Source organism: Pundamilia nyererei, unplaced genomic scaffold (genome assembly GCF_000239375.1).
Source record: "Pundamilia nyererei isolate P.nyererei 1_Seehausen unplaced genomic scaffold, PunNye1.0 scaffold00322, whole genome shotgun sequence".
Taxonomy (NCBI): domain Eukaryota; kingdom Metazoa; phylum Chordata; class Actinopteri; order Cichliformes; family Cichlidae; genus Pundamilia; species Pundamilia nyererei.
Genome location: NW_005187723.1, coordinates 133274 through 148281, shown reverse-complemented (window position 1 = coordinate 148281; position 15008 = coordinate 133274). Strand labels below are relative to the sequence as shown.

Genomic DNA, 15008 nt, shown 5'->3' with positions numbered 1-15008 from the left:
TGATGATGGGGGTGAGTGCTACTGGGCGGTAGTCATTGAGGCAAGATGGGTTGGAGTTTTTGGGTATCGGGACGATGGAGGTGGACTTGAAGCAGGCCGGTACCACAGCGTGGGCCAAGGACAGGTTGAATATGTCTGTGAGCACTCCTGCAAGCTCCCCAGAACACGCTCTGAGAACACGCCCGGGGATGCCATCAGGGCCTGCAGCCTTGTGGGCATTGATCCTGCTCAGCACCGCTCCTACATCGGTGGGGGAGAGAGTCAGAGGTTGGTGGTCTGGCGTCATGTCTGCTTTGGTTGTGGTTGTGGGGTTCCCTCGCTCAAAACGAGCATAAACGTTGTTGAGCTCGTTGAGGAAGGAGACATCAGAGGATGCGGGGGAGGGTTTGGTGGTCCTGTAGTCTGACCTCTCCTTCAAGGTCAAAGTCCTAATAATGCTACACAGAGCAATTTAAAATGTTTCTTACTGCCATAGCATGCACTGACAACGTAGGAGATGGAGATTCTAATTGTAACATTATTTGGACCTCTGACCTCTTCTTTAAGATCCAACTCTTTAAAAGTATGTTTTAAATTCTGCTGCCTTTGTTTGTTTTAGCAACATTTAGGAAGTGATGCAGACTGATCACCAGCATCACATCTGCATCTGTCATACTACCCTTATCTGATTTTTAATCCACTACTAATTTGATAAGTCTGCTTAAAAAGAATAAAGAAAACAAAATCAATACAGAAAAAATAGAATACAATTTACTAAAATGTTTTAGGTTTAAGAGCTTTTTTAGGTTTTCTAACTACATTTTACACATTAGCCTGTCTTATTTGACATTCTGCTTCAAAGGAACAAATGATAGTTTTTGATAGACTTTAATTGAAAGCAAATAAGCACCAGCATGTACACAAAAATAGAAGGAGCGTGTTTTTCATCTTTACATACAAACTACTTTGTCCACTTGGCCCTGAAAAAACTCAAAACAGAACAAGGGCACTATTATTTATTAAATTACTTCAGACTCAAGATTCACAGTCGATGATGTGAAGATGAAAAATAAATCCAGACAAAGCAGACTAGCCAACCGAGAGAACTGTGTTTTCCTCTCCTCCAAGCACCGTCATGGCTTCACCACAACTGTCAGAACCCGTTTGCTGACAGTTCAGCACTGTGGTCTAACAGGAATCCAGCAGCAGATGGAACCAGTGCAGTCCAAGCCGAATCCTCTCAGAAACAGGACACGAGCAGCGTCTGCGTGGCAGTGCAGCTTTCACTCTGGCACAGGGGGAGGCCAGTCCACATCCACAGACTGAGAAGGGAAACATCATATTCAACAAGTAGGAATTTAGGGACATAACATTTCCAGAAAAGACAGTGACAGTTATATTCTGTATGATATTCAATATGTTTGCTTTTTTTATTATTTGTTTTACAGATGTGACTTTCTCCCACCTCCACATCCAGTTCCAGGATGTCTGTGTCAGTCTTCAGCAGCTGGCACAGGTTGGGAATCGTTCGGCCGAAGTCTCCGTGGACGAACTCTTTGATGTAACTGTTGGCGGAGCATTAAGGAGCTTTTTTGTCTCACTGCAGGTTTCAGATAAAATTCAGGGTAAAATATTTTATTAGCTTATCGTTTCAATTAACAACAGACTGACTGGTGCAATGTTATAATTCATCATCGCACAGATGTGCCATTTAAAGTGAGGATACGTCCCGGCCTGCGTCTTCAATCGTAGGTAGAAATGATGAGAGTCCAGGAAGCGAGTGCTCATGCTGTGGATGGCTCGCTGTCGGACAGCCAGCGCCCGTCGATGCAGAACCCTCAAAGGGGTCTTCTGGTCCAGAGTCAGATCCTGATGAGACACACAACAGTCACACTGCTGATTCTTGATGTTTGAGTGTTAAAACACTCCAATTTCAACAGGTTATGAATTAGAGCAACTAGACCTTGATGTCATCAATAAAAGAGATGTCTTCTCTCTGGATGGGTTTCTGGGTCCACACGAGAGCTGTATACGACTTGGTCTTCTCCTCCTCTCCCTCCTTCATGCGACTCATAGCCTCTCTGCAATTTAACACACAGCAAACATGGACTACTTTCTTAGTCATATGTTGGAGATGTCGCTGTACAAATGCAGTTTTCCCAAGAAGGAGTCATTTTCGGATTTTCTCACCTGGTAACAATCTGCAGGTCTCTCACTTTGATTTTGTCTGACGACTGGTTAATGGTCTAAGAACAAAACAAAAATAATATCAGCAGGCCTAAAGTCTTTGCATCAGTGAACGCACGTTTCTGTCAGCTTAACTTTGAAACAAGCATTTTTAGGAGGCTGAAAAAAAAGGATCTGCCAATTGCCCAAAACTGCAAATTTACAAACTCTCACGTTAAAATGCTAAAATTTACACTGTGGTGCAAAAAACATATTTTCCCTTTACAACCTTGTGTATGGATCCCAAATGCCTTTAATATCTAATCCATCTGAATTTATTATTGATTTCTATAGTTGTGTGGTGGCTAAGATTGACAGGTGTGGTAAACCCAGGTAGCTATAACTGATCTGATAGGTCTTACCACCACTGATTGATTGATTGAACTGACCCCCTCTGCTAGGTTTTTGCTGTGTGGTACAGCCTGTCCAACAGGTTTGCACTTCTGTTTTGTTACCTTAAGTTCCATATTTTTCCTATTACATTGTGCTAATTAAAGGGTCACATGAGCAAGCAATAATCAAGCTTGCTAGCAACAACGCTAATCCAAATGAGCTCACTTCTTGCTCCAAATCCTAACATGGCAACCTCCACAGAGTTAATGTCAACTCTTCAAAATGCCAAAACCAATACCTGATGTTAAGGTGTCCATGTCCATCTTTTATTACAGTTTATGCTCTAAAGAAAAAAGTACTATGCAATAAAGTCAGTTCCTACTTATATACAACTTTAACATATTTCAAATCAACTGCAGGGACTAAATCAGTTTAACAAAATGCTAAACAACGAAAGAAAATAACTGTTTTAAGATGTTCTTGGCTGAAGTAAAATATTACAAATTAAAATAATTAAGGGAGAAGAGATTCCCAGGGATTGAATCCAAATATTTTCAGTCACTGCAACATTTCTCATAATGTAAAACAGGCTTAATAAGGAAAATCTTATATTGCTGCTGAGACCTTCTGTTCAGCAACTAAGTGACTGCAGAATAATGGACGGAGTGAAAGGACACATCTGTACCTCCTGGAGCTGCTTCATCTGCTCTTTGCTGAATCTGGATTTGTGAGGATTCAGCAGCTCCATCGCAAATGGACGTCCTGCCAAATCGAACCAACGAACCCGATAAAATAAACAGTTCTTCAATCTTCACAACTGACAGAATCTTAAAGTTTCAAAAATCCTACCGTTCCCAAGAGTCCTGACATCCACATCCTCTCTGCCAGATGAAGAGAAATTAAAACCTGCAACCCCGAAAACAGAGATAAAGATTTTATTCTACGGCAAGTCACGTGTCATGTGCTGAAAAAAAACAAAACCCAGTAATAATATAAATAAACATGAATAAATGTACAGTAGTTATTACATAGTTTCAAATCTGCTCACTGAAAAAGTGTCGCAAAATCTCTGGTTTTAAAAGTCAAGCTGGCTCACGTTTAAAATGAACCAAAACACCCCAAAAACTGTGCTTGTCTTCATTTAAGCTGTGATTGTGGTCTCACCATCCGCTCTGAAGGCAGAGAGGATAGGCGCCGCGATCAACTCCTCCACTGAAGACTCCATCCTCCTCTCTCCATCGATCACCCAGGGAGTTTGAGGCAGGCTGCGACAGAACTTGTTGTATCTCCCTAAACATCACGAGGAGACATCATTATGCGATTTATTATGCTGTCAGTTTTAGACAACAACATTTCAAACAGATGTTCTTAATGTCCTGCGTCACCTGCCACAAACACAGACACGTGCAGACACTGGACCTGAGGGCTGCAACTGCTGGTAGGCTGCGTTGGAGGACAGGGGTAGTGCCTGGAGAAAGGAAATGAAGGAATAAAAGATGTCATTTCAAAATCATTCCATAGAACTTTTTACTCGTTAAAGATGAAGAGGATCCTTACTTCAAAAATTTGGCATCGGGTATTTTTTCCAGAGCTTTGACCACCGCCATCCGAGTAAACACAGACTGCAGAGAGAAGATACAGATTCACACAGGGGCAGGGATAGCTCAGTAGGTAGAGTGCTGGCCCCGTGATCGGAAGGTCGGGGGTTCGAATCCACTAAACGGCCACCCTGAGGTACCCCCGAGCAAAGTACCGTCCCTACACGCTGCTGCCCACTGCTTCACTGAGTGAATGGGTTAAATGCAGAGAGGAATTTCCCCACAGGGACCAATAAAGTACACATTATTACTGAACTTTCAATTAAATTATAAAGACAAACTAGTCGTCCTGATTAGTTTGAAGGATAAACTCTGCTTCCTCACCTGTTTGTTCTTGGTGGGCTTGAAGCAGTCAGGACATGTTGCAGCTCTGTAAAAAGGACATTGTTTAACCCATAAATCTTTTACATTTCAAAACTCAGAGCACATCTTGTTCCTGTTTGAATCTAAAATCAGTTTAGCTTTTGAAATTCAGGGAATTTGTGAATCCTTCTAATGGATTTTTCTAAATTAAATGGATATGTCTTAATTATTACTGGTCATTTTTTATGTTAGCAATTCAGAAATATTTCCTTTCCCCTCCAACTTCATGTTCTTCACCAAGAGCTGTTTCAGAAATTTCATGTGATCTTGAAGAGTTCAGGACTCACAGGAAGTGGCAGTCAGCGTCTGTCTCTGGATGAGTGAACTCCACGCTGACCTCAAACGGGCTGACCTTGGTAACCACAGCAATGCCCCCCAGCTCCTTGGTAACCATGCCCTGCATGATCCACTTGAAGGCCTCCTTGACCTGGATGACATCGTCCTTGTCGAGCACTAAGCCCTTTTCTCTGAAAATATTAAATTAAACATCTGATTCCTTGTGACTCTTGACTGTACATCGACTGATGTTCAAAACGTAGCCGACAAATACTTTACCTCACTTCCTTCTTCACGTAGAGCCAACAGGAGTGCTGCAGTATTTTAAAAGAAATCGTCATAAACAGTGCGCAGATATTTTACATAAGCAATAAATACAAATGAACATCCAGTGAAAATATTACAGATATGTATGAATGCCTGGAAATGAACTTATAACGTGAAAAACTGTGAAGTACCAAATGGACAATATTGCGAGTACCAAGACATCCACCTCAATTACCCAAAACTCAAAGGACACAGAAAGAAAATCCACAAAAACCACAAAGGTTAGAATGTTGACATCAAAAATGCCTTAAGTAATGGTTGTTTCAAATTAACTTGTGCTGGGACGTCAACACTGTCACATTTCTTCACCTCGTCTCCTACGTCAATCACACATCAATGATCTCACCCATTCTGCCTATTTCCATCTATGCAAAATTAACCCCTTTCTATCAATCCTTGTTCATAGTCTTGTTACCTCCTGCACTGACTGTTGTAATTATCTCTACAATGGTCTCCCTCCAAAATCCCTCCATAAGCTTCAACTGGTTTAAACCTGCTGCCTGCATTATTACCAGAACCCCTCCTACCAGCGCTCCTGTCCTTCAGGAACGTCGCTGGCTCCCTGTGACGTTCCAAATAGTATTCAAGCTTCTTCTGTTCACCTTCAAGGCCCTTCATAACATTGCTTACCTTTCTGACCTATTAAGCACTACCTCTTTTGCGCACTCACGTTGATCTTCCTCTGCACTTGCTGTGCCTTCTTTCCGCCTCAGCACCATGGGAAGCAGAGCCTTCATCTGCTCTGGTCCCAGCCTGTGGAACTCTCTACCCCGGATATAAGAAACACTGATTCTCTGTTCAAGTTTGCTTATTCACTGTGAACTTATTGTGTATTTTATATTGTTCTTTGTTCTATTATGTGTTTTTACTCTACTGTTAAGTGTCTTTGGGTGTCTTGAACGGCGCATTTAAATAAAATGTGTTATCATCATTATTATTATTATTACTACACCTAACCCTCAGCCTAACTCTAACCATAACCTAATTGTAACCCTGACACTAAAACCACATTTTAAGTCTAAAAAAATGTCTTCAAACTCGTGGCGACGAGCATTTTATCCTCATAATTGACTTTTGGTCCCCACAAGTATAGTACCATTCCAATTTTTGGTCCTCACAAAATATGTAAGCATGGTTCATACACACACACGACCATACTGACCTCGCGGACACAGAGCTGAGCGGGCAGAGACACAGACAGCACCAGTGTGTCAAACTCGTAGTTTCCAGCCTTCACTGCCTCTGCTATCTGTGAACACACACCAGAAACAGCAGTTTAACACTGACGGCAGTGTAAACGGAAACAGTGAATACTGTCGAGCGCACACACCTTTATCGCCTGGGTTGTACCACATAGTCCCTGCAGGATTCCCAAACACACCACACATACACGGGAGTCCCCATCCTTTGATTTGACCACAGCGGCTGCCTCTTCTTCTGACTGAACATCAGTTATACTGGTCTCCAGTTTTGCTCTTTTATTGGGAGGGTCTTCAGATGTTTCTGATTCTGCAGCATCTTTGGACTTGTAATCATCTCTGGAGTCTAGAGCTACTGAGTCTTGACATTTATCATTTTCTGTATCATTGATGAACATTTGAAGTTCTTTGAGTGTTTCCTGTGTCAGGTCGAAGAAAATGCAATTAGAACTTTCATGTATTTTGACATATTTACTAATGCAACTGACGAAATCTGTAGAATACGACAACGAGAGCATACATTCCCCAAACAAGAAGATAAGTATTCACAATCTTTTCTTCCTTGTAATTCTCTGCATAAGCCACGATACAAACAAACCAACAAATAATTTCTAAACAAGATGACGATTAAAGAATATAGCAGGTATAAAAGCGGCGTCTGCAGCATGAGCCTCACCTCTGGTTGCTTCCGGTAGGCCGCCTGCACACTCACGCAGCAGAATCTGAGGACACAGCGAGCGCAGCAGCCAGCTGACAGCAACTTCTGGATGATTGGTTTATCCTTCTCCTTCAGGGGCAGCATGACTGCAGAGTGCAAAAGGAGAACCATGAACATTTCGGCACGATAAATGGCTATTCTGTCTTAAAATGTTGCAGATGTTAACTGCCTTTTGTAAATACTGTGTGTTATTTATTACAAGTCCCAAAAAGTTGATTGTGTTCACCTGGACGCAGCGTTTTGAGTGGCAGAAATATTTCATTACTCATCCAAGTGACTTCTGCAGTCTCAGCTGACTGCAGGTTTCCCAACCTTATAAACAGTGCATTTGCACAAAGACTGAAAACTGCATGAACAATGGGCTGGGAGCTCAGTTCCTTGGTCATTATTTATGCAAACTGTCATAACCATTGATCAAAGACCATGAGTACCATCACAGAGAGTTGGGGAATGGCTGCAATCACAGCATTGTAAGATGGTGACAGATGTACCCTTATTCCCCCTCCTCTATTCAGAGATGGTCTTTCCCTTTTCACGTAAATGGCCTCCTTGACTCCGCGCTCAAACCAGCGTTCCTCCCTGTGTACATCCAGAGTGTCCACTGGCCTGTAGGTGTAAATAGACTGCAGAGTCCTGGCCTGACGAGGTGGCTTTTCTGTGTTGTGCCATCCCCTTAGCCAGAGGTTGTTTGGTTTCCCCGATGTATAAATCACAGGAATCCTCCTGGCACTTAACAGCGTACACTATCTTACTCTGTTTGTGTCGGGGGACACGATCCTTGGGGTGGACTAATTTTTGGCGTTGTGTGATTTGGGGTTTAAAAGCCACAGAGATGCAGTGCTGAGAAAAAAATGCATCTCAGCTGTTAGAATAGAATAATCCTTTAATTGTTGCACAAGGGGAAATTTGGGCCGTTCCGATACGCCCTGACACATAAGGGATCACTAAGGGTTTTTGCTTAGGCAACAGTTGTCCTTCTCTCCTGGATCAGCTGGAGCTTTCTTTGGGTGCCATCGCAGCTTTGACAAATGTCCAGCTGGGATAACCACATTTACTCAGGGTCTTCTTGATATGATGTTCTTCTGTTTCTCCCACTGAAAACGTTACGTCCAGATGAACAGAATCAACTTTTGGGATTTACTCACCTGGATGATTGAGCATGTGTCAAGATATTTATTATAAGGTGTATTAAAAAAGAAAGAAAGAAAGACAGACAGAAAAAACTGCATGAAAATAATCTTATTTAATAAGCATGCATATATCTAACTGTGGTTAAAACACCATCCATCCAGGCTGGAGCCATCTGAGCTACCATAGGGCGAGAGGCTGGTACACTCTGGACAGGTCACCAGCCTGGTGCAGGTTTAACAGAGACACAGACAACCATTAACATCACACCTACAGCTGGATGTCTGTGGACTGTGGGAAAAAGCTGGAGTACCCAGAGAGAAGCCACGCAAACAAGGGGAGAACATCGAAACTCCTGGTTATGGTTAAAACACACAGTTTCCAGTTAGATAATAAATTGATTAATTTTACTTTTACTGTAAGTACTATGAGTTTTTTTCTCACCATTTGGACATTTTCACATTTTGTTTTAGAGAAGTATTTTGTCTGGCATATTTTGACACACAAAAAGGCAACACAGCTTTTGCTCCAGGAAGTGGGAGAACAGCTGTCTGTCACTGCATCAACAGCGCTTACAGTGCAGATCTGTGACTGTTGTTCAGCCTGTAGAGAGCCATTACACAGCTGTTCTCAGACCTAGTGCTCCAAATATTTGTGCAGTCATGTTCCTGTTTGTTATACGTATTTTTGTCAGAGATAGTGTTAAAAAACAGAAGAAGAAAAAAGAGAAAAGACACATTAAAGGCCCTCCCCTCCCAAATCTCAGAGAGAGCACGTTTGAGCGTCTTAACAGATACTCAAACCAGCAGTTTCCATCTCACCAGATCCCACAGCAAATATGTTTAAGGAAGCGTTAACATCTTCCCAGAGTGCACTGATCCTAGCTTTCTAACGTGCTGCCCAAAACTCTTGAGCCACTCCTAAATATCTGTATATTTTGTACCCAAGGCGCAAGAACGTCTTGTACTTTTTAAAATGATCTCGAAAAATAGTTATTCAGTTATTTTCTGAAAGGCTTTCAAGGTGTTTCTTTGGGCAGTGGCTGCTTTTTCTCGCATTTTTAGTCCAGCCTTTGAACCTAACCATGTTCATACAATGTTTATTTGCTAAGCTACTTAACACGGATCTATTGAATATTCCCAACTCAACGGGTGAACCAGTGCTATGTCTACACATAACAAACAACAAAACAAAAAATCTAAACCAACAATAAAAAGTTTTACATCTTAAAATAACCATAAACTATTAATTATAAGAATTTTGTGCCATCGGAAGACTGAGATTGTGTAAAAAAAAACAAACCGACTGTTGCAGCTAATCATCTTAAACACGCCTGTGCAATCCAACAACTGCAGCTCCAGCACGGCTCGCTTCAAATTTCTGATACTCTAAGCTAGCTAACAAGTTTTAATAATCTACAGACAATCTACACAACCTCTGATGGGTGACAGCAGAATTAAACTTACCTGACAGAACAGTGTTTTTTATGAACAGTGATGATCAGTTATTCGTAAGGCACGTTCGTCAATAGAGGGTCCCTTTCCTGTAGTCTGAGCCCTTCCAGACAAAACTAATCAAAAGAGGAGAAGCTTCAGGATAAAATTTTGCCTCTCGCAACAAGACGAGGGCTAAACTTAAGTTCATAGGTGATAGCAAATGCTATTTATATCACAGGGATAAAAATGTTGTTTTAATAAATTACAGTAAACCCTAATCAAGAACTTCTGGGTTCTCTGTACTCAATCTTTACTGTCTGCAAACGTCATCTCCAAGCGCCGGCTAATTTGACAGCCGGGTCCTTCCTTCTGCTGCAGCACCCGGCGATCTGGAAGCTTCTAACTAGGGTGCTGGTATCGGCTCCTTAATCTGAGTCCATCCGAAGCCGAACTGTGGTGTTTCAGCGCCGGAGTTCACTAGTCTGACTCTGAAGACTCCCCTAAACATTTCCCATCGATTATAAAGTCAAGATGCCTGAAGCGATGGCAGCACCGAAGCTTTCCAACGGAGGCAAAAACAAAGGAGGGGCGTATGTGGACCGCGACAAACCGGCGCAGATTCGCTATAGTAACATTTCTGCTGCCAAAGGTATTTTGATATAATCATAGTTAATCAAGCAGCTAATATGGGATTCAGGGTTTGTACAGCAACCTGCTCTGCTTGTTTGCTGGGCACCGTTATTCCTGGTCCTATACACGGTACCTTCCGCCTAGTCCAAATCTCATTCATTATAGTTGACGGCGTTTCTTTGCTATATAAATACAATACAGCGGCCATAACAGATAATGGTCAGTTAATAGTTTACAAGAATCCAACATCTTTATCTAATGTTGAATAAACCATTATGGGTGCTTGTATTACTTTTTCCAGATTAGTTAAAAGAAGCAAAATAATACATGAATAATAATAGAATAATTTGAGGGTTTAATTAAAAAACAAAAAAAGAGCACTACTGAGCACTTGCTACAGGATGCTAATGATTCAGCACAATCTCTTCATTGTTGGGTTGTAATGCTGCTGAGCTGTCAGCTGAACTAGATTACGCATGTTTGTAGTTTTCAGTAAGATCCCTTTGATTTTAATAGGTAATGTACAACATAGAGGTTCCTGCTATATCAATGATATTGATACTGAAATGTTTTCATTAGTTCATAAACATGAATATGCTGTGCTTACCAAGAAGAAGCTTGAATATTAGTCCTCACTTCTGTTTTTTAAAATGCAAGACAAGATGAGTGGAATTTGCTTGACTTGGTTATTACCTGTGTTCTCATCCATCCCTTTGTTGTTTGTTAGCTGTTGCAGATGCCATCAGAACAAGCCTGGGCCCCAAAGGCATGGACAAGATGGTCAGTGAACAGATTTGATGGCTTTACCCAGGTCCCTCATCACACCTGTATCTAAGCGATGGCTGTTGTTTTTGGTTTCAGATCCAGGATGAGAAGGGTGATGTAACCATTACCAATGATGGGGCCACCATCCTGAAGCAGATGCAGGTGCTCCACCCTGCTGCTAAAATGGTACGTTACAGCAGCACAGAAGCTTTGCAACTAAAACGGACCTATGAGTGCTCCCTTTCTAAGTATAATTTTAAGCTTCGTTAAACACCAAACACTGTTGTTAATTCGGCGATTAACTCATATGGCCTGAACCAAATGTGTTTCAGCTGGTGGAACTGTCCAAAGCCCAAGACATTGAGGCTGGTGATGGCACCACCTCTGTGGTGGTGATAGCTGGAGCGCTGCTGGATGCCTGCTCCAAGCTGCTGCAGAAAGGTGAGTGCTTTAGGGGATTGAAAAATCGAAAAAGTGATGCTACAGCTGAATTTTTTTTCTCTTTTTTTAAGAGTAATAGTAGAATTATTTCTGTCTTTTTTGTATCTTGTAGTTTGTTTTTATGCGCATTTTGAATTCACGCACTGGACATGTTGACTCCCTTTACTTTGCAAGGCTTATTTTGCACAGCAGATGAACTTAAGATGGCGCTAAAGCCCAATACAAGATAAATAAGGATCGTTTTGAGCTGTGTATCTGGAAAAGTTGAAGAATAACAACACGAACCTTTAATTGAGCACAATTGAGCCCGTTTAATTACTTGTCTCACCTGCCAGGTATCCACCCCACCATCATTTCGGAGTCGTTCCAAAAGGCAGTCGATAAGGGCGTGGAGGTGCTAACGGGCATGAGCCAGCCAGTGCAGCTGAGTGACCGTGAGACGCTGCTCAACAGTGCCACCACGTCACTGTGCTCCAAGGTGGTGTCACAGTATTCAAACCTGCTGGCACCCATGAGTGTGGATGCTGTTATGCGAGTCATTGACCCAGCCACAGCCACTGGTGTCGACCTACAGGACATCAAAATCATCAAGAAGCTTGGGTGAGTGTTTTTGTTTGTTTGTTTGTTTTTCTACTCTTATTTAAGCACTTTCTTCTGATTTTTGCTAGGCTTAATCACGTGTGTGTTGTGTGTTTAGAGGCACCATTGATGACTGTGAGCTGGTAGACGGCCTTGTGCTGACCCAGAGAGTTGCCAACACTGGTGTGACCCGAGTGGAAAAGGCCAAAATTGGCCTTATTCAGTTCTGTCTGTCCCCTCCCAAGACTGATGTGAGTCGCTTGATGAATATCTGCGGACAAGAAAACCCTTTCTGCCTTATTTTTTATGCTCAGCTTCAGATTGTAACAGTGAACTGCTGCTACAGTTTTGACTGCTTCAACTGCTATCGTTGCTCCTTTTCCAGTCATACAGAAGAGAAGACATTGTTTTCAGTAGATAGAAAACGCTGTCAGTGCTGTTCTTGTGAACCATTGTGTATTCCTTCAGGAAAAGCCTTCTTTTTCTGACCTTCTGTTGGGTTTTTGTGGGGCATGTAGATGGACAACCAGATCGTGGTGTCAGACTACGCCCAAATGGACCGCGTGTTGCGGGAGGAGCGTGCTTACATCCTCAACTTGGTAAAACAGATTAAGAAGGCTGGCTGCAACGTGCTGCTCATCCAGAAATCCATCCTCAGGTATGCAGGGAGCGAAGGACATGAGAAAAACATTTCAGCCTTCTTCTGATACACGAAACATCTGTCACACTAACAACTAACTGTCATGTAACAGAGATGCTCTTAGTGACCTCGCCCTGCACTTCCTCAACAAAATGAAGATCATGGTGGTGAAGGAGATTGAGAGAGAGGATATCGAGTTCATTTGCAAGGTTAGTATTGTCAAATGAACCACGGCTTCTCTGTTTTTCACACAGTATTTAATGGACATATATAGATCTACATCACATTTGGCATGACTTTATACTTTTTCAAATTTTATAGGAAACTAATCATCAGTTAACAAGATTTGTACACTTTTAACTTGTGAGCAAGTATTTAGTTTTGACAACTGTGTTTAGCATTGCACACCATTTAACTGAAGCCCCCACCCCTTCTTTAGACTATTGGCACCAAGCCCATCGCCCACATTGACCACTTCACTCCAGAGATGCTTGGCACTGCAGAGCTAGCAGAGGAAGTCAATCTGGATGGGTCTGGCAAACTAGTCAAGGTACAGTTGAGTCTTTGCTCAGAGAAACTCAGTTGATTTTTTTTGAGTTAAAGGACACAGAATGTTTCACTTGCAGCTGAGGAAAAAATGAGCTGAAACAACTCTGTGCCTCGCTTGCCACTTTTTGCAGATCACAGGCTGCACGAGCCCTGGGAAGACGGTGAGCATTGTGGTGCGCGGCTCCAACAAGCTAGTGATTGAGGAGGCAGAGCGCTCCATCCATGATGCTCTGTGTGTCATCCGCTGCCTGGTCAAGAAGAGGTCAGTCAGTTATTTCTGAAGAGTAAATTTCATTGTTAAAAAAATTCTTAACGAACCTGAAAACATACCCCTCCATGCTGGCTCACATGGCAAAGTTGGACTGTTCAAGAACACCTTTAGATACAGTTACAGGTACGATTGCCCTCTGACAAAGGCGCTTTTGCACTGACGCATCCTGCAGGAGCGTAACAAACAGAGGAACAGTATTTAGGAAAGCTCGCCATTATTTTCGCAATGGGTTGCTTCAGCAACTTTGATGGAGAGCATTCAAACAGATGTATTCTTTTTTTGAAAATGTCTTTTTGGTTGTTATTATTTTATTTTGATCCTAATTTCTCTCAGTAATAGGATCAGTTCCAATGGCTTTTGCATTTTTGCCTTCTCTGTCTCTCAGGGCTCTCATTGCTGGAGGTGGTGCTCCAGAGATTGAGCTGGCTGTGCGTCTGGCAGAGTACTCACGCACACTGGCTGGCATGGAGGCCTATTGTGTGCGGGCATACGCTGATGCCCTGGAGGTGATCCCATCGACGCTTGCCGAGAATGCTGGCCTGAACCCCATCTCCACTGTGACGGAGCTCCGTAACAGACACGCACAGGGAGACAAGATGGCTGGCATCAACGTTCGCAAGGTTGATCTTTTAATTTATTAATTTCTTTTTTAAAGTTAGCATAGCCTGACTTTGTGGAGAAGGTACTGCTAACAGAAGTAGATATTTAAGCTACTTATCCAATAAAAATGTTCTCTAGTTGCTCTCCAATAAAACTATTGTCTTGTTTGTTTGTTTTTTGTGGGGTTTTGTTTTGTTTTTTAGTGCATTAATTTTCTTTTTCCTGTTGAATGTCAGTGTAAAATGAATTTTGAAATGTGAACAGTTAGACACAAAAGACACACACCAAACAATTTGTTGTATGTGCAACAGGGAGGGATCTCCAACATCCTTGAGGAGCTGGTGGTGCAGCCTTTACTGGTCTCCATCAGTGCACTGACACTGGCCACTGAGACGGTCCGTAGCATCCTGAAGATTGATGATGTGGTAAGACTTAATCTTTTTTTTTTTTTAAACATTTAAAGTGAAATTATTTTAAGATAATTTCTTGTATACTACCTTTGGCTTTTTGCAAAATCTGAGTTTATTAGATTACAGTTCAAACCAGTGGAAATGTGTTTTCTTGTTGCAGGTGAACACCCGATAGGTCTGTCCATTGAGTTTTGTCACCAAGCCTGCTCACACTGCAAGGGATCAGAGGACTCTGTTAACACCATTCTGTTCAGATTTCCACTGTAGTTGTTACGTTGCATAATTTAATAAAAAAAAAACCACTTTTTTTTTTTTTTTGTTGACATTCATTCCCTGTCTGTGTGATTATATCTTTTAAAGCAAGTTGAACCTTTACATCTTGGCCTTTTGTCTTGTTTCTGTTAATCTGTATAATCAGAGCATGCAAGATACCTGTCATATGTCTAAGTAGCAAACTTGCACACTGAAGATTACAGTTAAGAATAACAATAACTGCTAAATTTCACCACTGAATCAAATAAAAGGCATTATTTTTAAATA

At 41.9% G+C, this 15008-nt stretch overlaps 2 protein-coding genes across 4 annotated transcripts; one reads left to right on the top strand and one right to left on the bottom strand.

Moving 5' to 3' along the window:
* Positions 1-851: 851 nt before the first annotated feature.
* pus10 (pseudouridine synthase 10) lies at positions 852-10969 on the bottom strand. Of its 3 annotated transcripts, none has more exons than XM_005751659.1 (17): positions 10907-10969; positions 6978-7105; positions 6433-6720; positions 6265-6351; positions 5055-5089; positions 4787-4966; positions 4461-4506; positions 4096-4160; positions 3924-4006; positions 3703-3828; positions 3388-3444; positions 3224-3300; positions 2170-2225; positions 1943-2060; positions 1706-1848; positions 1445-1544; positions 852-1301 (listed from the first exon to the last, which is right to left on the bottom strand). In XM_005751659.1, exons 1-17 carry the CDS (start codon positions 10920-10922, stop codon positions 1263-1265), a joined length of 1644 nt encoding a protein of 547 aa, XP_005751716.1. In that variant the 5' UTR covers positions 10923-10969; the 3' UTR covers positions 852-1262. The 3 variants fall into 3 exon arrangements, with proteins under 3 accessions (XP_005751716.1, XP_005751717.1, XP_005751718.1); XM_005751660.1 differs by lacking the exon at positions 10907-10969 and adding an exon at positions 9614-9839; XM_005751661.2 differs by lacking the exon at positions 10907-10969 and adding an exon at positions 9450-9580.
* cct4 (chaperonin containing TCP1, subunit 4 (delta)) lies at positions 9934-14773 on the top strand. The gene is made up of 13 exons (XM_005751662.2): positions 9934-10232; positions 10941-10993; positions 11075-11164; positions 11311-11419; positions 11755-12019; positions 12117-12249; positions 12517-12656; positions 12751-12847; positions 13078-13188; positions 13319-13449; positions 13844-14078; positions 14370-14483; positions 14629-14773. Exons 1-13 carry the CDS (start codon positions 10115-10117, stop codon positions 14641-14643), a joined length of 1611 nt encoding a protein of 536 aa, XP_005751719.1. The 5' UTR covers positions 9934-10114; the 3' UTR covers positions 14644-14773.
* The last annotated feature ends 235 nt before the right edge of the window (positions 14774-15008 follow it).